This window comes from Scyliorhinus torazame, chromosome 10 (genome assembly GCF_047496885.1).
Source record: "Scyliorhinus torazame isolate Kashiwa2021f chromosome 10, sScyTor2.1, whole genome shotgun sequence".
NCBI classification, from domain to species: domain Eukaryota; kingdom Metazoa; phylum Chordata; class Chondrichthyes; order Carcharhiniformes; family Scyliorhinidae; genus Scyliorhinus; species Scyliorhinus torazame.
Window position 1 is genome coordinate 250,250,366 of NC_092716.1, and position 27,405 is coordinate 250,277,770.

A 27,405-nucleotide genomic window follows, 5' to 3' on the forward strand; every position below is an offset into this window, starting at 1 on the left:
ATTGCCAATGATTCAAGTGGAGTATATGGGAAATGCACCATTGGTGTCCGTAGACACGTTATCCAAGTAAACTGTTTCATCGTCCAAAAGGTGACCAGTAAAAGTCTTTCACTTGCACCATAATTCTTTTCCGCACTCGCAGGATTCATAAAACAACACGAAAGGCAAGAACGTACCTGGCAAGGGGCCACGGTAATAACTGAATAGTTGCTCCCACTTCAAGGTGGAAACGTTTACTCATGTCTGGATCTACCAAGCATGTCATGCAAGAACCACTAGTTTCAAAGACGCGTTGCCGCTGTGTTTTCAGAGTGCAGTTTGACTGCACGTTGCCTTCCTCATCAGAAGTTTGGACACCGACTTGGCGAACTCATCGATTCTGGACATGAAAATGTTTTGATATTGAACAAGACAGAACTATGACAATAAGGCCATCTTAGAAACAGTTCCAAAGCAAGCTTTGAATAATTCGACCTTTGACCTGTCAGACTCTTGACCTGCTGCTGAAACATAAGCCCTCAGAAAAGCTATGGGGCGGGATTCTCCATAGCCCGACACCAAAATCATAATTGGCGATCAGGCAGAGAATGGATTTCCACGCCGAAATCGGAGCCGACACCAAGCTCTACCCCCTCTAAATTGGCATCACCGGGATCCTGGCCGGGGGTGGGGGGCTTCTCCTAGGGCTGGTGGGGTGGCCAGGTAGTGGGATGTGGGGTCGCGTGTGGCGGGTTGGGTTCGCGCGTGGCCAGCGCTATGTTGTACAGTGCGACTGCTGCAGGTTGTCAGCTGTGCGCATGTGCGGCCTGAAACCTGGCCATTTTCGGCGTGGGCGGCAGGAATTTGAGTCGGCTCCAGTGCTAGCCCCTCGCCGATACTGAAATCGGTGAGGGTTTCACGCCGATTTTTTGGTTGTGTAAGACCACACATGCTCCGCTGGCATCAGCACTTAGTCTCAGGAATGGTGAATCCAGCCCGCGTTCTTTTGCAATAGTTGTGCTTTATGTAGGTTAATCTTGAACCCTGATTCTAATAGCTTTCCCAAAGCTCCTCCAGAAACAGAACATGATCCTCTCTGGATTCCCTGGTCAGCAACTAATTGTCCACAAACTGCAACGAACACTCAAGTCAAGAAAAGTTTTTAATAACTGGAGCCATAATGAAAAAATGTTGAAGCATTGTGAAAACCTCAGGTAAAACAGGTCCAGGTATAATTCTAGACTTTGAAGGTAAAAGCAAAGTGATATTGATCCTGCCTATGACCAGGAAACCCAGGAATGTTGTTGAGAGGAGAGTAATATTTGGAATTCCTTTGCATCTGGGACAGGAGCTGGTTTAGCACAGTGGGCTAAATCGCTGGCTTGCAATGCAGAACAATGCCAGCAGTGTGGGTTTAATTCCCGTACCAGCCTCCCCGAACTGGCGCCGGAATGTGGCGACTAGGGTTTTTCCACAGTAACTTCATTAAAGCCTACTTGTGACAATAAGCTATTATTATAATATTATTATTGGAGAGTTTGTGTTTCTCATACAACAAGTGAATACGTTGGCTTGACTTTAGTTTAGGCTATGTAATCAACAGTCAAGTGCCCGAGAGCTGCCTTCAGGTTTATTTATTGTCCAAATTGGGAAATTTGTCGGACATGTGCTCATCCTAACAACACCATGCTGTAACATTGACTGAACAGTGTCTCTCAGACAGGGAGGCTATCATTAGAAATTAGATCCTGCTCAGGAAATGGACATGGTGCTTGTTTAGCATTGTTTCTATCCCAATGTGAAATTGTGCTCCCCTTTTGCAAGTGCTGTTCATAGTCCTGAACAAATGCCTGGCATCTGGGTGTTTGGCCATTTTAAAGGCAATCACTGTATGGTTATCTGGGATTTCTGCCAGTGGAGCTGGACAATCACAGTGAACCGGACATTCATTTGCACAATGCAATAGAGTTCCATATTATTCCAACACTTTATTGCTTAAGATCCCTCTCCTACCCTTAGCACACAGAACTACTGCAAATGCCAAATTACAAACGATCAGATTTATCAACCAAGCAAATGACAGGGACCATAATAGCAATGTGAGAGGACCTGGTGAAGATGGTTAAAAGCAATTGTTTCCTCCCCGCCACTCCATGGCATTCAGGATGGCTCTAATTCAGAGGCAGGTATGCCAAGCCTGCACCATAAGACCTCCTAGAAGTTATACTAAACCTTGAGAAAATACTGATTACACGTTAACTCGGATATTGCACTCAATTTTGGGCCGCACACTTCAGGGTTGATATCAAGGTCTTAAGGCAAGGGTACCGAAAAGATTGACAAGGATAGTATCAGAGATGAGGAACTTCACTTATGTGGACGTACTGAAGGAATTAGAATTGGTCTCCTTAGCATAGAAAGTTAAGAGGACATTTAAAAAATAATAATCCTTGTCACAAGTAGGCTTACATTAACACTGCAATTAAGTTACTGTGAAAAGCCCATAGTCGCCACATTCCGGCGCCTGTTCGGGTACACAGAGGGAAAATTCAGAATGTCCAAATTACCTAACAGCACGTCTTTCGGGACTTGTGGGAGAAAAGCGGAGCACCCGGAGGAAATCCAGGCAGACGTGGGGAGAACGTGCAGCCTCCACACAGACAAGGTGGCAACTCACCACCACCTTCTGAAGGGCAACTAGGGATGGTCAATAAATGCTGGCCTAACGAACAACGGCCACATCCCGTAAATTAATTTTTTAAAAGAAGATTCACTGGATTGACCCTGGGTATGGCGGGATTTTCTTATGAGGACAGGTTAAGTAAAGTGGGCCTGTACTCATTGGAGTTTAGAAGAATGAGAGGCAACCTTATTGAGACATACAGGATTCTTGGGGGCTTGACCAGGTAAATGCTGAGAGGATGTTTCCTCTTGTGGGAGAGGACCAGAGGGCATAATTCAGAGTAAGGGGTCGCCCATTTAAGAGAGAAGGAGGACATTTTTCTCTCTGAGACTATTAAATCTGTGGAATTCCTTGTTGCCTAGAGCTGTAGTAGGGGCTGGGTCGAGGCTGAGTGTTTTATATTTGTTGCCGGAAGAGGAAAACAAGTAAAAGTAAGAACATAGTTCAGTGTTTATTTAAGAGATGTTGCTTCCACAGCGTAAGCTGGTGAACTCCCAAAAAGCCTGTGAAATGCTCCACTGACATCACTGTGAATCACGTGACATTTCATCAGACAATCGTGTTTCTTGAACAAATAACACTACTCTCCCTTTACTTCTTTAGTGCCAACAACCTTTCTTTTGAACACTGTAAGGGTCCTTGTTTGCTCCAGTTTATTCCCTTATTTACCCATGTTTAAAATTCTGCTGTTATATTTTTGATCCATGGGTGTTTAATGGACCTGTGACTTCAAGGCAAAACAGCCTGCACCTTTCATTCAAACAGGAAGATCCTGAATTTTGAGACTGAGCTCAGTGATGACCTGGATTGATTGATGTGGCTGGTGGTCAATAAATGAGCCTAAAAGGTGGTACTCTGCCCGGTACCAGGCGGTGATTGGATCTGTTCCCACTGAAAAGATTCAGAGACTTGAAGAGCTATCAGTCTCACTTTAACAGCTAAGGGAGAAAAGTTCTTTTTCGCACTCTGTTTTCTCCAGAAATAACCAGCAAATTGTCCCCAAAGGTTCACTGTGTGAACTAACTCTTTCTTTGTGGAAAAGGCTGATGCAAGCAGGAACCAGAATCTAATAACTCTCTGCAGAACGGGCTGGTCTAAAGCTCTCCTGGAAATGCTGTGAGTAAGATCTTGCTAACTGCAAGGAAGACCATTACGGGCTGTAGACCAGAGACTTTAAACCACACTCATACTGTGAAGAAAGTGCACTGAAGAATTCATCACCTGAAGCATTTGACCTTAACCTTATTGTTTTACCCCTTTCCAGCCCTCTGTGTTTGTCTGTCTTTTGTGGGTAGAAGGTGGAGCAGTTAAAGGGTGAAGTCCGGTTTTAGCTTGTTAAGCAGATGTACTTACTGCGTTTTTCATATTTGTTTTAGTTATAAATAAACTAACTGTTTGAACGTACGAACCTGGTGACTGAAAGTTTGGACATCCAAGCGCCAAAAATGTCAAGAATTATTGGTGAATTAACTTGTGTTGTGAATCTGGTGAGGAGAAACAGTCTCACTGAAGCTGAGTGAATCTTAGGAACCGGCCTCCAAGCAAGTTGGTTTGATTGGCTAAGTGGCAACCCATGGGTTAGCCAGGGACAGTGTTCTGCCTGGCAACAGTCAGTGATTGGTTCTTGCATGATGCTTCAGTGAGAGCTTGGAAGGAGAAGGAACACTCTTGCTGAAAGAACTGCTTTATTTTTCTAAAGCTAGTCAGTCCCTTTGCTGTAAACTTGTCCTGAAGCTACAGAGAAAATATGCAACCTTGTCAGAGAAGCCTCTAAACCTTCCAAGCAAGAGGAGCAGTGTTTTCTCCCTCTCTCTGCTGCCAATTGCCTGCTGTCTCCGTGAGTCTGCAGTGATGATCCTTACAAGCGGAAGTAAAAGTAAGTGCCCAACTGAAGGCCTACCCTTGAGAAAAGAAACTAACTGGAAGACATCCATCCGAATCAAAGATCCTTATCCTTTTATTAATATTTTCCTTACCATTCAACCTCCCTTTACCTCTCAACCTCCCTTTTTCCTCTGTGTTGTTTGTCCATGTGTGTGTCCTTCCAAGATTGTCATTTGCTCATTGTTTGTCTTTTCCCCTGGTTTAGGTGGGGATTTGCAACAAAATGAGTGTTTTTCGTGAAACCGAGTTGAGAAAAGTCACAGCATGCAAGTTTTCCAGTGTCTGATTTGCTACAAGATAGAATTGTAATCTTTCCTCATCAGGATTCTATGTCTCGTAATCCCCGTCAAACATGTCCATGGTGTCACTTTTTCCCGCCATTTTCCGAATCCCAGGTCCTTGACCTGTGCTTCTTCAACCTTCAGCCTTTCTCCCTTCTGTTTATTTCTTGAAATCAAGCAATCGCCAAGCCCACAAGCGAACTAGTTCTTCCCTTGCCTGGACTATCGCTTCCTGAACAGTAGGCTGCAGCTTCGATAGCCTTCTGGGTCCCCATTTCCCCGTCCCATTTACAGTGCCACATGCGTGGGTGCTGCAGCTTCTACCCATTACAAGCAGTAAGTATGCCTGAAACTTTATTCTTTTATTTAAAAGGAATGCTCCAGTAAGTCTCAGTTGTGCCCCAATTAACTTTTGAAACCCTTATTTCGCACTAGCAGCCGCCGTGATCGATGGACTGACTCGCCGATGCCTCTTGACGATCTGTATGTTCTATTTTATTTCCACACACTCATCGATGATGTCAGTACGAGTATCGACGATAGTTTTCTTCAGACCTCCTGTAGCCGCTTAAAATGTCAACTCCCGATTCAAAATGGCGAACGGCAAAGGCTGATGGGAAAGTCAGCCAACAAGACAAAAACGAGCAGCTGCAGGTTGGCTGTGTATTTACCTCTGGAAAGGCCAGACAATATCGATACCGGCAACCGTCAGCATAACAAAACAACAGCCATCTGCATACTAATGAGCAATGCCCGGGAACAGTAAGCAACATTTAGACACACAAAGCAAAACCAGACTCTTCGGCGCCAGCAGGAGCCTACACAAAGGGAGGTGAACGAGCACCTCAAGACCGCCCATCGATCAGGGAATCGCTCCAGTATTGGAGAAAATCAAACCAAGCGATTGGGACAAAGTCCAATCACTTGGGACCAGGTACAGGGTCCGCCCCGAAAGGCGGGAAGCCCCTGGGAACTATAAGAATTGAGCCCCAAGTTCAAGTCGCTCTCTTCACCGCTTCTCCAGCTCTTCACTCTTCAGCAGCTGGTCAAAACTGTAAGTCTTACTTCAACGCTCGCTACGAGATAGGCGCTCCTAGCTATCAATCTGTACCAACTTCGAATCCCGCAGGCTCAGAACCCGAACGAAAGGCCATTTTTTTCCCTGACCTGGTGGGCCAGTTCCAAGTTAAGTATTGGCCTGTTAGTTATAGAAGTAGCTTAGACGTAGAATTTGTGCATGAGTAGCGATTACTGTGTATAATAAATGTGCTTTGATTTAAAACTTACTAAGCGGTGTATTGGATTATTGATTATTACCCGGACTTGAACCATGTGACGGTATCATAAAGATACCTGGCGACTCAAGAGCAAAGGTAATAAAACAGAGCAATTGAACTAAGGCAAAGTTAGCAACATTATTTGGCGACATCCTGACGGGACCCGATCTAGAAGTGGAAAACCACTCCGGGAGAACCAAAGAATTTGAATTAGAGATCCAATTGTAAACAGAAAACCACAAGTGTTCAAGCAGTTCTGATCAATACTCATAATTCGGAAGTGTGTGTATGCATGCGTAACTAACAGGGCGATAAGGTAAAACTGATAGATTTTTTGTTGCGACAAAACTGTCGGAAGTTTGTATCTCGGAAAGTAGCGAAAGCCGTACCCGTATTTACAGCACCGCCTTAATACCCCTGTCCCAAATCTGAAGAGCAGCATTCGGATTAAAACCCCTGTCCCAAATTTGAAGAGCAGCATTCGGATAGGAAAGATGGCAATGCAGCGCCTAATGAACCCAGCGGAATTTGCAGTCGCAGCGACCAGCAGCAGTAGAGTGGGGCAATGTCCCATTTGGGAGGAAGAGATCAGGAACTATCTCAAAGGGAAAGGATGGCCCCTTGGAATTAATTCTGTGACAATGAGGAATCAGGCCCCGGGTGTATAGGACATACTTGGTGGGAGAACCTGAGCGAGTTCCACAAAAAGAGCTTAGGGAAAGCTCGCAAGCCGATGGCAATCGTGTCCTGCTTGGCACAATTGCGAGGCACAGAGGAGGTTGTTAGGACGCTCCGGAAAGAAGTTGAGGGCATACATCGAATGAGTAAGGTCGATGTAAGCGAGGTAGAAAAGGAGAATTTGGAATTGAGAAGGAAGTTGGCAGCAAAAGATGGAGAGGTGGATGACGCCAAAAGGGCTCACCAGTCTTGTCTGGCGCACTTAAGCAGCTTCCAGTCTCAATACGAAAAGGCCGATCAGGACACGCAACGTGCAGTCCTGGTACGTGAGGAAACGGAAAAACAGGTAGAAGCGTTACAGAGACAGTGTAGCGATCTAAAGGCAGCATTACGAGCACTCCATGCTGCCACCACAGAATAAAGACAAAGCACGCTAGATCACGCAAAGTGCCGGAAGCAGATTGCAGAGCTGCAATCGCTGCTTTCAGTTCAGAAAGGTTTCCAGGAAACTTTTGGAGAAAAATTAGATCAGGAAGACTGCCTTGATTGGGAAGAATTGAACGAAACAGCGCAGAGATATGTTCAGGGAACATGTGCGCAGGGAAAGCCACAAAAGAGGAAAGCGCCCCAACCCCCCACACAGCAGATAGTTCAAGCTCCAATGAACCCAGTAACCACCCACCGCACCGCCACATCGGACGATGCGGAATTTCTATACTCCACCCCCTTAACAGTGACCCAATTACGGGACGCGTGCGATAAGATCACACCGTTCCTCCCCACCTCAGACCCCCCACCATTTCTTTGCCACAGTTAAGCATCAGGCGACCATGTACGGCCTGGATGAGCGAGAGCATGTAAAGCTCACCGTTTTAAGTTTAGACCTTTCAGTAGCAGCAGCCCTTCCCGACCCACAGAATGTAGGAGGAGGCATCCTTGCAGAAATGCATACCGCGATCCTGGATACGATCGGGTATAACCGGGTTGACCCCGTAGATGGCCTCAACAAATGTAGGCAAAAGAAATCCGAGCACCCCACAGCGTTTGCTGGACGCCTGTGGATCCACTTTGCAGCAGTCTTTGGAGACTTAGACCGTGCCCATTTGTCCCCAGACAACATGGCCAAATGGACCCGCACCCTTATCTCCCATGCCACAGAAACAGGACCGAAAGCTTGCACGAGTTATGATCCCTCAGAGGAGGTCCATAACGAGAAGTGGGTAGTGAAAAGATTGTCCCGCGCTTGGGGGCAATCTATACAGAGCAAACCCGCTGTTAAGAATACCGAGGAAAAGCAGGCCGCCGCAGATATACAGGCAGTTGCAACACACTACAACCCCGCATGGGTGAATGAGGGAAAAAACAGCCCCCCACCCAAGTCACAGGAGTGTTACAACTGCGGACAGTTGGGACACTTCGCAAGAGAGTGCAATGCCCCTAAAAAGCCACAGAGAGCCCAGCAGACGGGCACTCTGAGTAAGAAAAAGACAGAGCCCATTCATAGTGTTAGCGCCCGTTCAGATCAGACGGACTTGACCGGAACGGACTGACGATGTACGGGCTCCCCCAGCTGGGTCTGCGACACCCTTTGGGATAGGTCCGGACGACCGGTAGTTGCAGTGAAAATTCGGGGTCAGCCCATCGAATTTCTCTGGGATACAGGAGGGTCCCGCACCACAATCAGTTCCTCCACCATGTTCCAAAAGGACACGTGGCCCACTACAGCCACTATCACCCTCAGCGGCTTTACAGGCCACTCACAGCAGAGACACATCACAGCCCCTGTACCCATTCAAATTGGTACCATCACCACCAAGCGCCCCGTGGTTTTAGTTGACCTGCCCCACACAGCAGAACACATTCTGGGAATCAATTTCATGAATTCCCATAATCTTTCATTTGGTCCAGTCAACCAGTGTGTCTCGAAGATGGCAAAATCCGCCAGAGCCCCCGCAACGCTCAACATAGGAGAGTACACGAACAAAATTAGGGCCGTAGGCGAATTTTGGTTCAACCCGACCACGCTTAGTACGGACAAGCAGGTTAGGGCAGTTCTGCAAAAGATTAGGGCAGCATTCGCGACCCACAAGCACGACTGTGGACGGATGACTGGCTCCGTACAAATAACAGGACCTGACCCTAGACCCCCAAAACAGTACGGATTTCCCCAAGAGGCAGAGGGAGAAATCTCAAAGGTAATAGACAGCTTATTAGAGCAGGGCGTACTTAGATCAGTAGCCTCCACTAATAATGCCCCGATTTGGCCAGTGAGAAAGCCCGATGGATCATGGCGACTGACCATCGATTACCGGGAACTCAACAAAGTCACCCCCGCAGCAGCCCCCACGGTAGCAACAAGTCCCGAGACCATGCTCAAGCAGGGACTCAATTCCCGATTCTTTACGGTTTTGGATGTCAGTAATGGATTCTGGTCCATTCCATTGGCAAAGGCGTGCCAGTACAAATTTGCCTTCACCTTTAAAGCACAGCAGTACACGTGGACATGCCTGCCACAAGGCTTCCACAACTCCCCCTCCATTTTCCACCGACAGCTGGCAAATGGTTTAGCCAAATTCTCTCGCCCCGAATGTCTGGTACAGTATGTCGACAACCTACTACTGCAGACAGACACCAAGGAAGAGCACATTGAGCTTCTGTCCGAACTCCTGGAACTCTTACACTCAATCGGTTGTAAAGTCAACCCCAAAAAGGCCCAGATTTTGGAAGATAAAGTGATATATTTGGGAACAATTATCACACATGGTAAACGCGAGATCGAGCATAAAAGGATTGACTCGATTGCTAAATTGCCCCTTCCCCAGAACATTTCAGCAGTCCGGTCATTTTTAGGACTGGTTGGCTACTGCCGAAACCACATTGACGGTTTCGCCTGCAAGGCAGCACCCCTCTCAGACCTCCTAAAGAAAGGAGCCCCCTGGGAATGGCTTCCGCAGCATACAGATGCTGTGGACTCTTTAAAACAGGCACTCATAGCAGCCCCCACACTACAAGTTCCAGACCCGCTTTCCCCTTACGCCATAGAGGTAGCGACCACAGACCGCACCCTTTCGGCCGTGCTCCTCCAGGAACGGCACGACCAGTTAAGGCCCGTAGCCCACGCCTCCAGAATTTTTGATGCTGTGGAGCAAGGATTTTCAGCCTGTGAGAGGCACCAGCTCGCAGTATTTTAGGCAGTGCAGTATTTTTCATATATTACCGGATTGAACCCCATCACAATTCTCACCGAACACACCCCCACCCAACTTTTACTGGACGGACGACTCCAGGACGGTACAGTAAGCCAGATTAGAGCAGCGAGATGGACCCTTCTTTTGCAGGGACGGGACATCACTGTGAAACGGACAAAGACGCACATCTTTTTAGCCGACAACTTACAGTACCCCGGAAACCCCATGAATGTGAAATTATCTTTCCACATCACAACACAGGCCCCTTTAGTGCTAAAACACCCCCCAGAAAGATACGTAGTTCAAACCCGAGCCCCCAGCACACGGACACGTGTGAGCCCATAAAGATCTATGTGGATGGATCTTCCACAGTCTTGGATGGGAAGCGCATAACAGGTTGCGGTATCTATGTCGAGGACGCGCAGGGACGCGCCCTTGAGGAAATATCGTTAAAACTTCCAGGCCACTTAGGTGCGCAGACAGCAGAGTTCGCGGCCATCGCGTATATAGTGGAACACCCAAATTCCTTCTCCAGCCCAGCAGACATATGCTCAGACAGCCTCTATGTCTGCAACAGCCTCACGGAATTCCTGCCCCTGTGGAAAGCAAGAGGATTTGTTTCCGCAGACGGGAAACCCCTCCCCTCAGCCCCATTGCTCCGTCACATTTTAGAAAGAGCCCAGAACAGGACTTTTGGGATAATCAAAGTTCACAGTCACCATCGTTCCTCCCCCCCTGGAAAGGTAAAAGCCGACGCACTGGCTAAGGCAGGTTCCAGGCATGGATATTTTTGGACACCCCCCGAAAGCGCACCAGTGAGTGCAGTTCAGGTCTCACAGACAAAGATCGAGGATCTAGTGGAGGCCCAGAAGCAGGACAGCAAACTCAGGGAGATTGTAAAAGGGAAATATCCAGCACCCTATGAGAGATTCAAAAATGCACTGACCACACATGACGGTGTGGTGTTAAAAGACACCCTTTATGCGGTTCCTGGACAGGACAGGAATCAACGGATTTTTTTGTTCCATGACGGTCATGGACATCAGGGAATCGATCCCACTACAGCCCATCTCAAGCAGCTTTATTGGTGGCCGAGTTTAAAGGATGATGTAAACTATTACAAAGAGAATTGTCTTATCTGGCCCAGAATAATCCGGACAGATATGCCAAAAAGGTCCAACTCAGCCACACCTGACCCGACTAACCTCCAGATTGATTTTATAGGACCATTGCCCCCTTGCAGGAATGGCTATAAATATGTACTTGTGGTAATTGAAACATTTACGAAATGGGTGGAAGCATTCCCAGCCCGCACAAACACTGCAAAAACCACAGCCAAGATTTTGACCCACCACATCTTTACAAGATGTGGACTCCCCCGCAGCATTGAATCCGACCAAGGCTCCCATTTTACAGGACGTGTCATGCAGAACGTCCTCACGATATTTGGCATCACCCAAAAACTCCACATAGCATACCACCCACAGTCGAGTGGTATCGTGGAGCGCATGAATCGGACCCTAAAATCCACCCTCCGAATAATGGTCCAGCAAAACAACACCACTTGGGACTCAGTCCTCCCTTTTGCACTGATGTTTTTGCGTAACACAATTTCTACTTCCACAGGTTACACCCCACACACTCTCATGACCGGACGCCCCATGAAAGGCACAGAATATTTGTTAGGTTTAGACTTGACCAGCCCCGAAGTGACGGCCCTCACACACGAGAAAGCAGTACAGCAATTAGTTGAAAATGTTAAAACGGCTCAGCTAGCAGCCGCAGTAAAATTGGGCACCTGAAAGAAACAGAGCAAGGCTTGTTTCAACAAGACAGTGCATGCGACTGAGTACAGTATAGGACAGCAAGTCATGCTCTCTGTATATAACCCCAGCACATTCCTGTCACCAAAATACTCGGGTCCGTACTCCATTGCGGACAAAGTAAGCCCTTCCATGTATAAAATTAAATATCCCAACGGTAAGACTGCGTGGTTCCATATAAACCAGCTGAAGGCATATGGAACACAGTCGAACCATGCACACCACGTCATGCTCGACGCAGCACACCACGCCCGCCCACAGCCAACGCAACCCTACCAACCCCCACCACGTCCAGCCCAGCCACGGACTTGACCTCGACTCCACCCCCGAAATATACACTCCGCCCCGGAACGCCCACAGACTGCAGCAGCAGAGACAGCGACTGTGACTCGGACGATAGCCACAGCACGCCTCCCTACTAGCCCCATGCAACCGGGCCCACACCCAGCGATTCCGACTACGATCCGAGTGATCCCTTCATGATCACTTTCCTAAATAAACCGAACCACCAAACTTCCATGGCCACCCCGATTCCGTCCCCACACAACTAGATACCAACTACTGGCACTGAGATAACTCGTTCCGACTCGTCCGCAACAACGAGAGCGACCCCACCTCAAACCATGCAGCCATTTCAGCCCTGATACACTCAAGAATTTGGCACCCGGGAGAAGATGACGACCTTGGGTCTGACTCCCAAACTGCGAACCCCTTTGCGACCCTGTTCGCAACCGAGAACTGAGGTGTCCAGATGATGGTTTAAAAGGAACCGCTTGGGAGAAGCGGTGTCCTTTCTGATGGAACCTGCAGCATGTTTTATGTTGTTTGTAAGTTTGTTAAATGTTGTTTGTCAGACCGGAAAAAAAAATTTCACGGCCCCACGCCTTTTCAGCAGAAACCTCTGTGGACTTGCCCACAGAGACTCACTATTGCCAGACACTAGTTCCGAGGAACTAGCTTGTCTGCAGACCTTTTAAGGTACCAGACGCCCATTCGTAACTGCCCTTCTGGTTCGAAGGAAAGAACCACTACGGCAGTCCCACCACGATGACTACATTTTGTGCCCGTTCTTGTCGGTTGCTCAGGCAGTGGAGAAACGGCTTGGGACCCACCCTGCCTGGGAACCCCCCCGTCTGGTCAACTACACTCGGGTAGGAAAGACACGGCATTGGTAGCCGTCCTATCGGGGACTCCATCCAACTCTGACCCGTCGCGGCCCATACGCACCTCATTTTGGACATTTTAGTTCAAAAAGTTTTGTTTTCTTTCAGGTAACCCTTAGGTTGCTGGCCATATGCTATTTACATCCTGGAACATTTGGATGGTAAATCAGCACTGGTTCATTATTTGGGAAGTGTGTCTTGTCCTAAAATTTGCTTTTTGAAAAAAAAAATTAGTGAGTCACACATGGTGACCAATTATAAAGGGAATAATTGGCACCAAAGGACAGACACACTATCATACGAGATGTTAAACAAAGATAGTTACAGACACTATGCTTGTTTCCACAGAACTCCAGAAGCTCCAGGAAAAGAAAAGGAAAGAGAAGAGCTATGAGGACTTCCTCCACATGGATCACCCTCATGATAATGGACATTTGGTTGCGAGTGAACGCGAACCCCATGACTTCAAGCCCCCCCCAGCCGTTAATGCTTCACTTCCCCGCAGTATCCAGAGCCCAGTCACTAGCGACACCACATCATCTTGGTGTGCCAGGTTTATAACCTGGTACTCTCTGCCATATGTCATAGAAACCTTACTAGTATTAGCGATACTCTACTCCATCGTGCAGACTATGCGCCTAAGGAAATGGGGAACATAGAACATAGAACGATACAGCGCAGTACAGGCCCTTCGGCCCACGATGTTGCACCGAAACAAAAAGCCATCTAACCTACACTATGCCATTATCATCCATATGTTTATCCAATAAACTTTTAAATGCCCTCAATGTTGGCGAGTTCACTACTGTTGCAGGTAGGGCATTCCACGGCCTCACCACTCTTTGCGTAAAGAACCTACCTCTGACCTCTGTCCTATATCTATTACCCCTCAGTTTAAAGCTATGTCCCCTCGTGCTAGCCATTTCCATCCGCGGGAGAAGACTCTCACTGTCCACCCTATCTAACCCCCTGATCATTTTGTATGCCTCTATTAAGTCTCCTCTTAACCTTCTTCTCTCCAACGACAACAACCTCAAGTCCATCAGCCTTTCCTCATAAGATTTTCCCTCCATACCAGGCAACATCCTGGTAAATCTCCTCTGCACCCGCTCCAAAGCTTCCACGTCCTTCCTATAATGCGGTGACCAGAACTGTACGCAATACTCCAAATGCGGTCATACCAGAGTTTTGTACAGCTGCAACATGACCTCATGACTCCGGAACTCAATCCCTCTAGCAATAAAGGCTAACACTCCATAGGCCTTCTTCACAACCCTATCAACCTGGGTGGCAACTTTCAGGGATCTATGTACATGGACACCTAGATCCCTCTGCTCATCCACACTTCCAAGAACTTTAACATTCGCCAAATATTCCGCATTCCTGTTATTCCTTCCAAAGTGAATCACGTCACACTTCTCTACATTAAACTCCATTTGCCACCTCTCAGCCCAGCTCTGCAGCTTATCTATGTCCCTCTGTAACCTGCTACATCCTTCCGCACTGTCGACAACACCACCGACTTTAGTGTCGTCCGCAAATTCACTCACCCACCCTTCTGCGTCCTCCTCTAGGTCATTGATAAAAATGTCAAACAGCAACGGCCCCAGAACAGATCCTTGTGGTACGCCACTTGTAACTGAACTCCATTCTGAACATTTCCCATCAACCACCACCCTCTGTCTCCTTTCAGCTAGCCAATTTCTGATCCACATCTCTAAATCACCCTCAATCCCCAGCCTCCGTATTTTCTTCAATAGCCTACCGTGGGGAACCTTATCAAACGCTTTACTGAAATCCATATACTCCACATCAACTGCTCTACCCTCGTCTACCTGTTCAGTCACCTTCTCAAAGAACTCTATAAGGTTTGTGAGGCATGACCTACCCTTCACAAAGCCATGTTGACTATCCCTGACCATATTATTCCTATCTAGATGATTATAAATCTTGTCTCTTATAATCCCCTCCAAGACTTTACTCACAACAGACGTGAGGCTCACCGGTCTATAGTTGCCTGGGTTGTCTCTACTCCCATTTTTGAACAAAGGGACCACATTTGCTAACCTCCAGTCCTCTGGCACTATTCCTGTAGCCAATGATGACATAAAAATCAAAGCCAAAGGCCCAGCAATCTCTTCCCTGGCCTCCCAGAGAATCCTAGGATAAATCCCATCAGGCCCCGGGGACTTATCTATTTTCAGCCTGTCCAGAATTGCCAACACCTCTTCCCTACTTACCTCAATGCCATCTATTCTAATAGCCTGGGTCTCAGCATTCTCCTCCACAACATTATAATTTTCCTGTGTGAATACTGACGAAAAATATTCATTTAGTATCTCGCCTATCTCTTCAGACTCCACGCACAACTTCCCATCCCTGTCCTTGACTGGCCCTACTCTTACCCTAGTCATTCTTTTATTCCTGACATACCTATAGAAAGCTTTTGGGTTTTCCTTGATCCTACCTGCCAAATACTTCTCATGTCCCCTCCTTGCTCGTCTTAGCTCTCTCTTTAGATCCTTCCTCGCTACCTTGTAACTATCCATCGCCCCAACTGAAACTTCACACCTCATCTTCACATCGGCCTCCTTCTTCCTCTTAACAAGAGATTCCACTTCTTTGGTAAACCACGGTTCCCTCGCTCGACGCCTTCCTCCCTGCCTGACCGGTACGTACTTATCCAGAACACGCAGTAGCTGTTCCTTGAACAAGCTCCACTTATCCAGTGTGCCCAACACTTGCAGCCTACTTCGCCAACCTATCCCCCCAAATCATGTCTAATGGCATCATAGAAGGAGAGCCTACCGCACTCGAACCCCGGTACATGGGATCAGATCCCCTATTTTCGGATACGACCAGACCCCCGACCCCCGCGATCTATAATAAAGAGCATTCACTTGCGTTTTATTGTAAATAAAGAAATGTAAAGAACTGTTCATGAGCAAATTGTACGACCCTGAGCTTGACTGCCAAGCCAGGAAAACTGTCTATAAACTGCTATGATTTTGTTGTATGGTTGAGGACGTTAGGATAATGAAATGTTTAAGTGAGTGTAGTGTATTAAGAATAGTTAGAGGTTCCCAGTTTATTGTTTTGTAATGCATGTCCCTGTTTGACATAGCGCCCTTAGAAATTGTCAGTTAAAAAATGTTTGCATAGCTATGGTCAGTGCAGAGGCCATGAAGGAAGTTCCCCCCCCCCAGGTCAGGGAATGGAAAGCAACATAGTTATGTGATCCTTCATGCTTCGCGTAAGGATCACAAGGAGGGAATGTAGCAACTTAAAATGGCCAACTCCCGATTCAAAATGACGAACGGCAAAGGCTGATGGGAAAGTCAGCCAACAAGACAAAAACGAGCAGCTGCAGGTTCGCTGTGTATTTACCTCTGGAAAGGCCAGACAATATCGATACCGGCAACCATCAGCAGAACAAAACAACAGCCATCTGCATACTAGTGAACAATCCCCGGGAACAATAAGCAACATTTAGACACACAAAGCAAAACCAGACTCGATGGACTGACTAGCCGATGCCTCTCGACGATCTGGATGTTCTATTTTATTTCCACACATTCATCGATGATGTCAGTACGAGTGTCGACGATAGTTTTCTTCAGACCTCCAAATCTTCATTGACGATTGTTCACGGCCCGACGGTCCGCCAATGACTTTTATTCTTGGTCTAAATCTTGGATGATGGTTGCTTATGGCCTGAATCCTCATCGATGGTTTTTTATGCCAAATCCTCATCGCCAGTTTTCTCTGGCCCAAATCCTTGGTGCTAATTTTCCCTTCTGTTACATAATTGTTGTATCCGCAAAGATAAAAACAAGTAGTGGTGCCACGCTTTAAGTTTATACAAACATAGTGCAGGGCTCATTAAAAGATAAGAACAGAAAATGCTGGACAGTCTCAGCAAGTCTGGCAGCATCCGAGGAGAGAGAAGGGAGCTAACGTTTCGAGTTTGGATGACTCTTTGTCAAAGCTAGAGAGAACTGGAAATAGGGTCAGAGTTATACTGTTGTGATGAGGGGTGGGGGGGAGCAGTAGGGTTGGATAGAGAACAGGGAACAGATGGCCCACGTGGGGTGGGGGAGATGTTGCTTCCACAGGGTGAGATGGTGAACTCAAAAAACCCCAAAATGTTCCACTGATGTCACTGCAGATGATGTGACATTTCACCAGCCAATAGCGTTACTTGAATACATAGCACTGAGATAGACAAATTTAATCAGTACGAAAATCAAGGTTTATGGGGATAAGGTGGGAAAGTGGAGTCGAGGATTATATCAGGTCAGCCATGATCTCATTGAATGATGAAGTGGAGTCAAAGGACCAAGTGGTCTACGTCTTATCCTACATCTTATGGTCTTAGCATACAATTACACCATGAAAGTATCAAAACAGACTCGGGTGGGTCAACATGTTACTTTACTTTTAATGGTCATGGTTACAATATGGATTCACGTCAGAATTTTCAGACTTTACAACCGACTAGAATGTTGCTTGAGAAAGTAAATTGAGAAGACAAGATTTGTTTAATTTACGTTTGAATTAGTTTTTCTGCAGATCCTTTAAGGCGTCATACATTTTGGACCTTGGTCGTAGGAGGCACATTTACCTGGTTAGGAATTTACGGAGTGAATCAATCCATCATCCAAAGATGCATTTCGTGCAAAACAGAAAAACATGCCAAAATGTAAGTGCAAAGCTGTTTGCTTCCTTGACCATCCAATATGGGCAATTCATGCTTATTTCTCATGACCCTTTTCCGTTGTTGTGCTCAGTCGGTGAAGGGTGTCAGCACTGCAGCTTGAAACGTCTTCTGTTTGAGGCATCTAATGTCTGGTTAAAGTATGCCTCGCTACAAATTCAGCACTCTTGGCTCTGCCCCAAACACCATTGCCTCAATTCTAATATCAAAAATGTCACCAGTGTGACATTTTTGTCCATTTCACACACCAACTGTGACTTCACTCGGTGAGAATCAGGTTCTAAATTAGGGACAGCTTTCTGCTGTTAGTTAGCAAGACATTCACATAGGATCCTTACAGGCATAAGATGGGATGGGTTTAAACCTAGATTCTGGACTTGAAACTCAGTATCACCTAGTTTCCAAAACAGAATTGTTGCTGTCACAAAGTTATCTGTAATATTTTGGGGGCCTCTTTAGTTCAGTTGGCTGGACAGCTGATTCATGTTGCAGAGCAAGACCAACAGCATGGGTTCAATTCCCGTATTGGCTGAGATTATTCACGGAAGATTATTCACAATTCTGTAAGTTTTAAAGTGCTGGTGGACAAGGATAAGAGTGGTCCTAGTGTGAATGTGCTAAATTGGGGGAAGGCTAATTATAACAATATTAGGCGGGAACTGATGAACCTAGATCGGGGGCGGATGTTTGAGGGCAAATCAACATCTGACATGTGGGAGGCTTTCAAGTGTCAGTTGAAAGGAATTCAGGACCGGCATGTTCCTGTGAGGATGAAGGCTAAATACGGCAATTTTTGGGAACCTTGGATAACGAGAGATATTGTAGGCCTCGTCAAAAAGAAAAAGGAGGCATTTGTCAGGGCTAAAAGGCTGGGAACAGACGAAGCCTGTGTGGAATATAAGGAAAGTAGGAAGGAACTTAAGCAAGGAGTCAGGAGGGCTAGAAGGGATCACGAAAAGTCATTGGCAAATAGGGTTAAGGAAAATCCCAAGGCTTTTTACACGTACATAAAAAGCAAGAGGGTAGCCAGGGAAAGGGTTGGCCCACTGAAGGATAGGCAAGGGAATCTATGTGTGGAGCCAGAGGAAATGGGCGAGGTACTAAATGAATACTTTGCATCAGTATTTCGGCGGGAGAATCAGCTGGTGAGTCAGTTTCAGCGGGAGTAGTGCGGAAGTGGTTGCTGGGAGGTAAGTCTGTCCTTTAAAAGCACTTGTCTTTGCAGGGGCAGGCCAGTCGATTTCGGCGGGAGAATCAGCTGGTGAGTCAGTTTCAGCGGGAGCAGTGCGGAAGTGGTTGCTGGGAGGTAAGTCTGTCCTTTAAAAGCACTTGTCTTTGCAGGGGCAGGCCAGTCGATTTCGGCGGGAGAATCAGCTGGTGAGTCAGTTTCAGCGGGAGCAGTGCGGAAGTGGTTGCTGGGAGGTAAGTCTGTCCTTTAAAAGCACTTGTCTTTGCAGGGGCAGGCCAGTCGATTTCGGCGGGAGAATCAGCTGGTGAGTCAGTTTCAGCGGGAGCAGTGCGGAAGTGGTTGCTGGGAGGTAAGTCTGTCCTTTAAAAACACTTGTCTTTGCAGGGGCAGGCCAGTCGATTTCGGCGGGAGAATCAGCTGGTGAGTCAGTTTCAGCGGGAGCAGTGCGGAAGTGGTTGCTGGGAGGTAAGTCTGTCCTTTAAAAGCACTTGTCTTTGCAGGGGCAGGCCAGTCGATTTCGGCGGGAGAATCAGCTGGTGAATCAGTTTCAGCGGGAGCAGTGCGGAAGTGGTTGCTGGGAGGTAAGTCTGTCCTTTAAAAACACTTGTCTTTGCAGGGGCAGGCCAGTCGATTTCGGTGGGAGTGGAGCTGGCTGGTTAGTCAATTTCAGCAGGAGCTGAGAATTTTTTAATTTTTTTTTTAAATTAGTGTTTTAGGCGGGAACAGGAAGTCGACCCGCGGACGTCTGGGAAGACCCTCACCAATAAATTCTGGTGGAGAGGAAACCCGAGACACTACACGTGTAGTGTCTCCCACCCGCCCTCCTCCTCTAACCTAATAATAAAACCCATTGGTCTGAGGTAAGTACCATATTTTATTATATTATTATTATTTTTTATAAAAAATTGAATTTAGTTGTTAGCCAGATCTTGGTAGAAAGTTAGAGGAATGGCAGGGAAGGGAGTGCAATGTTCCTCCTGCAGGATGTTTGAGGTGAGGGATGCAGTTAGTGTCCCTGCTGATTTTACCTGCAGGAAGTGCTGCCATCTCCAGCTCCTCCAAGACCGAGTTAGGGAACTGGAGCTGGAGTTGGAAGAACTTCGGATCATTCGGGAGGCAGAAGGGATCATAGATAGCAGCTTCAGGGAATTAGTTACACCAAAGATTGGAGATAGGTGGGTAACTGTAAGAGGGACTGGGAAAAAGCAGTCAGTGCAGGGATCCCCTGCGGCCGTTCCCCTGAGAAACAAGTATACCGCTTTGGATACTTGTGGGGGGGGGACCTACCAGGGGTAAGCCATGGGGTACGGGCCTCTGGCACGGAGTCTGTCCCTGTTGCTCAGAAGGGAAGGGGGGAGAGGAGCAGAGCATTAGTAATTGGGGACTCTATAGTCAGGGGCACAGATAGGAGATTTTGTGGGAGCGTGAGAGACTCACGTTTGGTATGTTGCCTCCCAGGTGCAAGGGTACGTGATGTCTCGGATCGTGTTTTCCGGGTCCTTAGGGGGGAGGGGGAGCAGCCCCAAGTCGTGGTCCACATTGGCACTAACGACATAGGTAGGAAAGGGGACAAGGATGTCAGGCAGGCTTTCAGGGAGCTAGGATGGAAGCTCAGAACTAGAACAAACAGAGTTGTTATCTCTGGGTTGTTGCCCGTGCCACGTGATAGTGAGATGAGGAATAGGGAGAGAGAGCATTTAAACACGTGGCTACAGGGATGGTGCAGGCGGGAGGGATTCAGATTTCTGGATAACTGGGGCTATTTCTGGGGAAGGTGGGACCTCTACAGACAGGATGGTCTACATCTGAACCTGAGGGGCACAGATATCCTGGGGGGGAGATTTGTTAGTGCTCTTTGGGGGGGGTTTAAACTAATGCAGCAGGGGCATGGGAACCTGGATTGTAGTTTTAGGGTAAGGGAGAATGAGAGTATAGAGGTCAGGAGCACAGATTTGACGTCGCAGGAGGGGGCCAGTGTTCAGGTAGGTGGTTTGAAGTGTGTCTACTTCAATGCCAGGAGTATACGAAACAAGGTAGGGGAACTGGCAGCATGGGTTGGTACCTGGGACTTCGATGTTGTGGCCATTTCGGAGACATGGATAGAGCAGGGACAGGAATGGATGTTGCAGGTTCCGGGGTTTAGGTGTTTTAGTAAGCTCAGAGAAGGAGGCAAAAGAGGGGGAGGTGTGGCGCTGCTAGTCAAGAGCAGTATTACGGTGGCGGAGAGGATGCTAGATGGGGACTCTTCTTCCGAGGTAGTATGGGCTGAAGTTAGAAACAGGAAAGGAGAGGTCACCCTGTTGGGAGTTTTTTATAGGCCTCCTAATAGTTCTAGGGATGTAGAGGAAAGGATGGCGAAGATGATTCTGGATAAGAGCGAAAGTAACAGGGTAGTTATTATGGGAGACTTTAACTTTCCAAATATTGACTGGAAAAGATATAGTTCGAGTACAATAGATGGGTCGTTTTTTGTACAGTGTGTGCAGGAGGGTTTCCTGAAACAATATGTTGACAGGCCAACAAGAGGCGAGGCCACGTTGGATTTGGTTTTGGGTAATGAACCAGGCCAGGTGTTGGATTTGGAGGTAGGAGAGCATTTTGGGGACAGCGACCACAATTCGGTGACGTTTACGTTAATGATGGAAAGGGATAAGTATACACCGCAGGGCAAGAGTTATAGCTGGGGGAAGGGCAATTATGATGCCATTAGACGTGACTTGGGGGGGATAAGGTGGAGAAGTAGGCTGCAAGTGTTGGGCACACTGGATAAGGGGCTTGTTCAAGGATCAGCTACTGCGTGTTCTTGATAAGTATGTACTGGTCAGGCAGGGAGGAAGGCGTCGAGCGAGGGAACCGTGGTTTACCAAGGAAGTGGAATCTCTTGTTAAGAGGAAGAAGGAGGCCTATGTGAAGATGAGGTGTGAAGTTTCAGTTGGGGCGATGGATAGTTACAAGGTAGCGAGGAAGGATCTGAAGAGTGAGCTAAGACGAGCAAGGAGGGGACATGAGAAGTATTTGGCAGGAAGGATCAAGGAAAACCCAAAAGCTTTCTATAGGTATGTCAGGAATAAGCAAATGACTAGGGAAAGAGTAGGACCAGTCAAGGACAGGGATGGGAAATTGTGTGTGGAGTCTGAAGAGATAGGCGAGATACTAAATGAATATTTTTCGTCAGTATTCACTCAGGAAAAAGATAATGTTGTGGAGGAGAATGCTGAGCCGCAGGCTAATAGAATAGATGGCATTGAGGTGCGTAGGGAAGAGGTGTTGGCAATTCTGGACAGGCTGAAAATAGATAAGTCCCCGGGACCTGATGGGATTTATCCTAGGATTCTCTGGGAGGCCAGGGAAGAGATTGCTGGGCCTTTGGCTTTGATTTTTATGTCATCATTGGCTACAGGAATAGTGCCAGAGGACTGGAGGACAGCAAATGTGGTCCCTTTGTTCAAAAAGGGGAGCAGAGACAACCCCGGCAACTATAGACCGGTGAGCCTCACGTCTGTAGTGGGTAAAGTCTTGGAGGGGATTATAAGAGACAAGATTTATAATCATCGAGATAGGAATAATATGATCAGGGATAGGCTTTGTGAAGGGTAGGTCATGCCTCACAAACCTTATTGAGTTCTTTGAGAAGGTGACTGAACAGGTAGATGAGGGTAGAGCAGTTGATGTGGTGTATATGGATTTCAGCAAAGCTTTTGATAAGGTTCCCCACGGTAGGCTATTGCAGAAAATACGGAGGCTGGGGATTGAGGGTGATTTAGAGATGTGGATCAGAAATTGGCTAGCTGAAAGAAGACAGAGGGTGGTGGTTGATGGCAAATGTTCAGAATGGAGTACAGTCACAAGTGGAGTACCACAAGGATCTGTTCTGGGGCCGTTGCTGTTTATCATTTTTATCAATGACCGAGAGGAAGGCGCAGAAGGGTGGGTGAGTAAATTTGCAGACGATACTAAAGTCGGTGGTGTTGTCGATAGTGTGGAAGGATGTAGCAGGTTACAGAGGGATATAGGTAAGCTGCAGAGCTGGGCTGAGAGGTGGCAAATGGAGTTTAATGTAGAGAAGTGTGAGGTGATTCACTTTGGAAGGAATAACAGGAATGCGGAATATTTGGCTAATGGTAAAGTTCTTGAAAGTGTGGATGAGCAGAGGGATCTAGGTGTCCATGTACATAGATCCCTGAAAGTTGCCACCCAGGTTGATAGGGTTGTGAAGAAGGCCTATGGAGTGTTGGCCTTTATTGGTAGAGGGATTGAGTTCCGGAGTCGGGAGGTCATGTTGCAGCTGTACGGAACTCTGGTTCGGCCGCATTTGGATTATTGCGTACAGTTCTGGTCACCGCATTATATGAAGGACGTGGAGGCTTTGGAGCGGGTGCAGAGGAGATTTACCAGGATGTTGCCTGGTATGGAGGGAAAATCTTATGAGGAAAGGCTGATTGACTTGAGGTTGTTTTCGTTGGAGAGAAGAAGGTTAAGAGGAGACTTAATAGAGGCATACAAAATGATCAGGGGGTTAGATAGGGTGGACAGTGAGAGCCTTCTCCCGCGGATGGAAATGGCTGGCACGAGGGGACATAGCTTTAAACTGAGGGGTAATAGATATAGTACAGAGGTCAGAGGTAGGTTCTTTACGCAAAGAGTAGTGAGGCCGTGGAATGCCCTACCTGCTACAGTAGTGAACTCGCCAACATTGAGGGCATTTAAAAGTTTATTGGATAAACATATGGATGATAATGGCATAGTGCAGGTTAGATGGCTTTTGTTTCGGTGCAACATCGTGGGCCGAAGGGCCTGTACTGCGCTGTATTGTTCTATGTTCTATATTCACCAATAAGAAGGAATTGGTAGATGTTGAGTCTGGAGAAGGCTGTGTAGATAGCCTGGGTCACATTGAGACCCAAAAAGACGAGGTGTTGGGCGCCTTTAAAAAATATTAAGGTAGATAAGTCCCCAAGGCCTGATGGGATCTACCCCAGAATACTCAAGGAGGCTGGAGAGGAAATTGCTGAGGCCTTGACAGAAATCTTTGGATCCTCACTGTCTTCAGGTGATGTCCCGGAGGACTGGAGAATAGCCAACATTGTTCCTCTGTTTAAGAAGGGTAGCAAGGATAGTCCAGGGAACTACAGGCTGGTGAGCCTTACTTCAGTGGTAGGGAAATTACTGGAGAGAATTCTTCGAGACAGGATCTACTCCCATTTGGAAGCAAATGGACATATTATAAGACCATAAGACATAGGAGTGGAAGTAAGGCCATTCAGCCCATCGAGTCCACTCCACCATTCAATCATGGCTGATTTCAACTCCATTTACCCGCTCTCTCTCCATAGCCCTTAATTCCTCGAGAAATCAAGAATTTATCAACTTCTGTCTTAAAGACACTCAACGTCCCGGCCTCCACCGCCCTCTGTGGCAATGAATTCCACATACCCACCACTCTCTGGCTGAAGAAATTTCTCCTCATCTCTGTTCTAAAGTGATTCCCTTTAATTCTAAGGCTGTGCCCCCGGGTCCTAGTCTCCCCTGCTAATGGAAACAACTTCCCTACATCCACCCTATCTAAGCCATTCATTATCTTGTAAGTTTCTATTAGATCTCCCCTCAACCTCCTAAACTCCAATGAATATAATCCCAGGATCCATCAGACGTTCATCGTATGTTAGGCCTACCATTCCTGGGATCATCCGTGTGAATCTCCGCTGGACCCGCTCCAGTGCCAATATGTCCTTCCTGAGGTGTGGGGCCCAAAATTGCTCACAGTATTCTAAATGGGGCCTAACTAATGCTTTATAAAGCTTCAGAAGTACATCCCTGCTTTTATATTCCAAGCCTCTTGAGATGAATGACAACATTGCATTTGCTTTCTTTATTACGGACTCAACCTGCAAGTTTACCTTTAGAGAATCCTGGACTAGGACTCCCAAGGCCCTTTGCACTTCAGCATTATGAATTTTGTCACCGTTTACAAAATAGTCCACGCCTCTATTCTTTTTTCCAAAGTGCAAGACCTCGCACTTGCCCACGACAGGTGAGAGGCAGCATGGTTTTGTGAAGGGGAGGTCGTGTCTCACTAACTTGATAGAGTTTTTCAAGGAGGTCACAAAGATGATTGATGCAGGTAGGGCAGTGGATGTTGTCTATATGGACTTCAGTAAGGCCTTTGACAAGGTCCCTCGTGGTAGACTAGTACAAAAGGTGAAGTCACACGGGATCGGGGTGAGCTGGCAAGGTGGATACAGAACTGGCTAGGTCATAGAAGGCAGAGAGTAGCAATGGAAGGATGCTTTCCTAATTGGAGGGCTGTGACCAGTGGTGTTCCACAGGGATCAGTGCTGGGACCTTTGCTGTTTGTAGTATATATAAATGATTTGGAGGAAAATGTAACTGGTCTGATTAGTAAGTTTGCAGACGACACAAAGGTTAGTGGAATTGCGGATAGCGATGAGGACTGTCAGAGGATACAGCAGGATTTAGATTGTTTGGAGACTTGGGCGGAGAGATGGCAGATGGAGTTTAATCCGGACAAATGTAAGGTAATGCATTTTGGAAGGTCTAATGCAGGTAGGGAATATACAGTGAATGGTAGAACCCTCAAGAGTATTGAAAGTCAGAGAGATCTAGGTGTACAGGTCCACAGGTCACTGAAAGGGGCAACACAGGTGGAGAAGGTAGTCAAGAAGGCATACGGCATGCTTGCCTTCATTGGCCGGGCATTGAGTAAAAGAATTGGCAAGTCATGTTGCAGCTGTATAGAACCTTAGTTAGGCCACACTTGGAGTATAGTGTTCAATTCTGGTCGCCACACTACCAGAAGGATGTGGAGGCTTTAGAGGGTGCAGAAGAGATTTACCAGAATGTTGCCTGGTATGGAGGGCATTATGTATGAGGAGCGGTTGAATAAACTCGGTTTGTTCTCACTGGAACGACGGAGGTTGAGGGGCGACCTGATAGAGGTCTACAAAATTATGAGGGGCATAGACAGAGTGGATAGTCAGAGGCTTTTCCCCGGGGTAGAGGGGTCAATTACTAGGGGGCATAGGTTTAAGGTGAGAGGGGCAAGGTTTAGAGTAGATGTACGAGGCACGTTTTTTACGCAGAGGGTAGTGGGTGCCTGGAACTCGCTACCGGAGGAGGTGGTGGAAGCAGGGACGATAGGGACATTTAAGGGGCATCTTGACAAATACATGAATAGGATGGGAATAGAAGGATACGGACCCAGGAAGTGTAGAAGATTGTAGTTTAGTCGGGCAGCATGGTCGGCACGGGCTTGGAGGGCCGAAGGGCCTGTTCCTGTGCTGTACATTTCTTTGTTCTTTGAAGGCCCAGCCTTCTCAACCTTGCCCCTCGCCTGAGGTGCGGTGACCCTCAGGTTAAACCACCACCAGTCAGCTCTCCCTCCTCAAAGTGGAGAGCAGCCTATGGTCATCTTTACCTGTAATATTTTTAGCAGTCATGCCCAGTCACTGTTCTGAATGAATTTGATTTATTTTCATTTGTAATTCTATTTAAAAATGCTATACATGAATGAGTGCACAAAGGAATGGAACATTATCTTAATATTCGTAGGCATGTTACAATACAGTACACATCCAGATCCTTTGCATGATGACTATTTAGTGTTTAACAGCAGCATGAGGTTCACCACATCAATTCCAATTACATGATGTTCCTTTCGTTCCTGGAAGAAAGCATATTGCATATCAAAACGTCACCATAATTAGAATCACAAAGATGACCATACAAACTAACATAAAACCGTCTGAATTAGGAACAGGAGTTGACCAATCAGCCCATTACCCCTGCACTGTCATTCAATAAGTGCTCATCTAAATACTTCTTAAATGTTGTGAAGGTTCCCGCCTCTACCATCTTTACAGGCAGTGAGTTTCAGAGTCCTCACACCCCCTCTAAACCTCCTGCCCCTTACCTTAAATCTATGACCCCTGGTTATTGACCCCTCCGCTAAGGGGAAAGGTTCTTTCCTATCCATCCTATCTGTGCCTCAAAATTTAACACACTTCAGTCAGGTTCCCCATTCAGCCTCCTCTGCTCCAAGGAAAACAACCCTAGTCTATCTAGTCTCTATTGATAGCTGAAATGCTCCAGCCCAGGCAACATCCTGCTGCATCTTCTCTGCACCCTCTCCAGTGATATCACTTCCATCCTATAGTATGACAGCCCGAACTACACACAGCACTCCAGCTGTGGCCTAACCAGTATTTTATACAGCTCCAACATAACTTCCCCAGTCTTATATTCTATGTCTCGGCTCATCAAGGCCAGTATCCGATATGCCTTGTTAACCACATTATCGACCTGTCTTCAGAGATTTATGGAAGTGCACCCCAAGTTCCCTTTGGTCCTCAGTACTTCCTAACGCCTAAAGTTTATTGTTTATTCCCTTGCCTTGTTAGTCCTCCTAAAATGCATTACGTCACACTTTTCAGAGTTAAATTCCATTTGCCACTGTTCTGCCCATCTGACCAGCCCATCTATATCGTCCTGTAATCTAAGGCTTTCCTCCTCACTATTTACCGCAC

General features: G+C 47.0%; 1 protein-coding gene across 1 annotated transcript in view; it reads left to right on the forward strand.

Annotated features, from left to right (window-relative positions):
- The window catches only part of slc5a12 (solute carrier family 5 member 12), a 106,835-nt gene that overhangs the window by 52,751 nt on the left and 26,679 nt on the right, over positions 1-27,405 (forward strand). Inside the window, exon 6 of the mRNA XM_072466661.1 lies at positions 17,518-17,658. Coding sequence (XP_072322762.1) covers positions 17,518-17,658 — 141 coding nt within the window. The remainder of the gene's footprint in view (positions 1-17,517; positions 17,659-27,405) is intronic.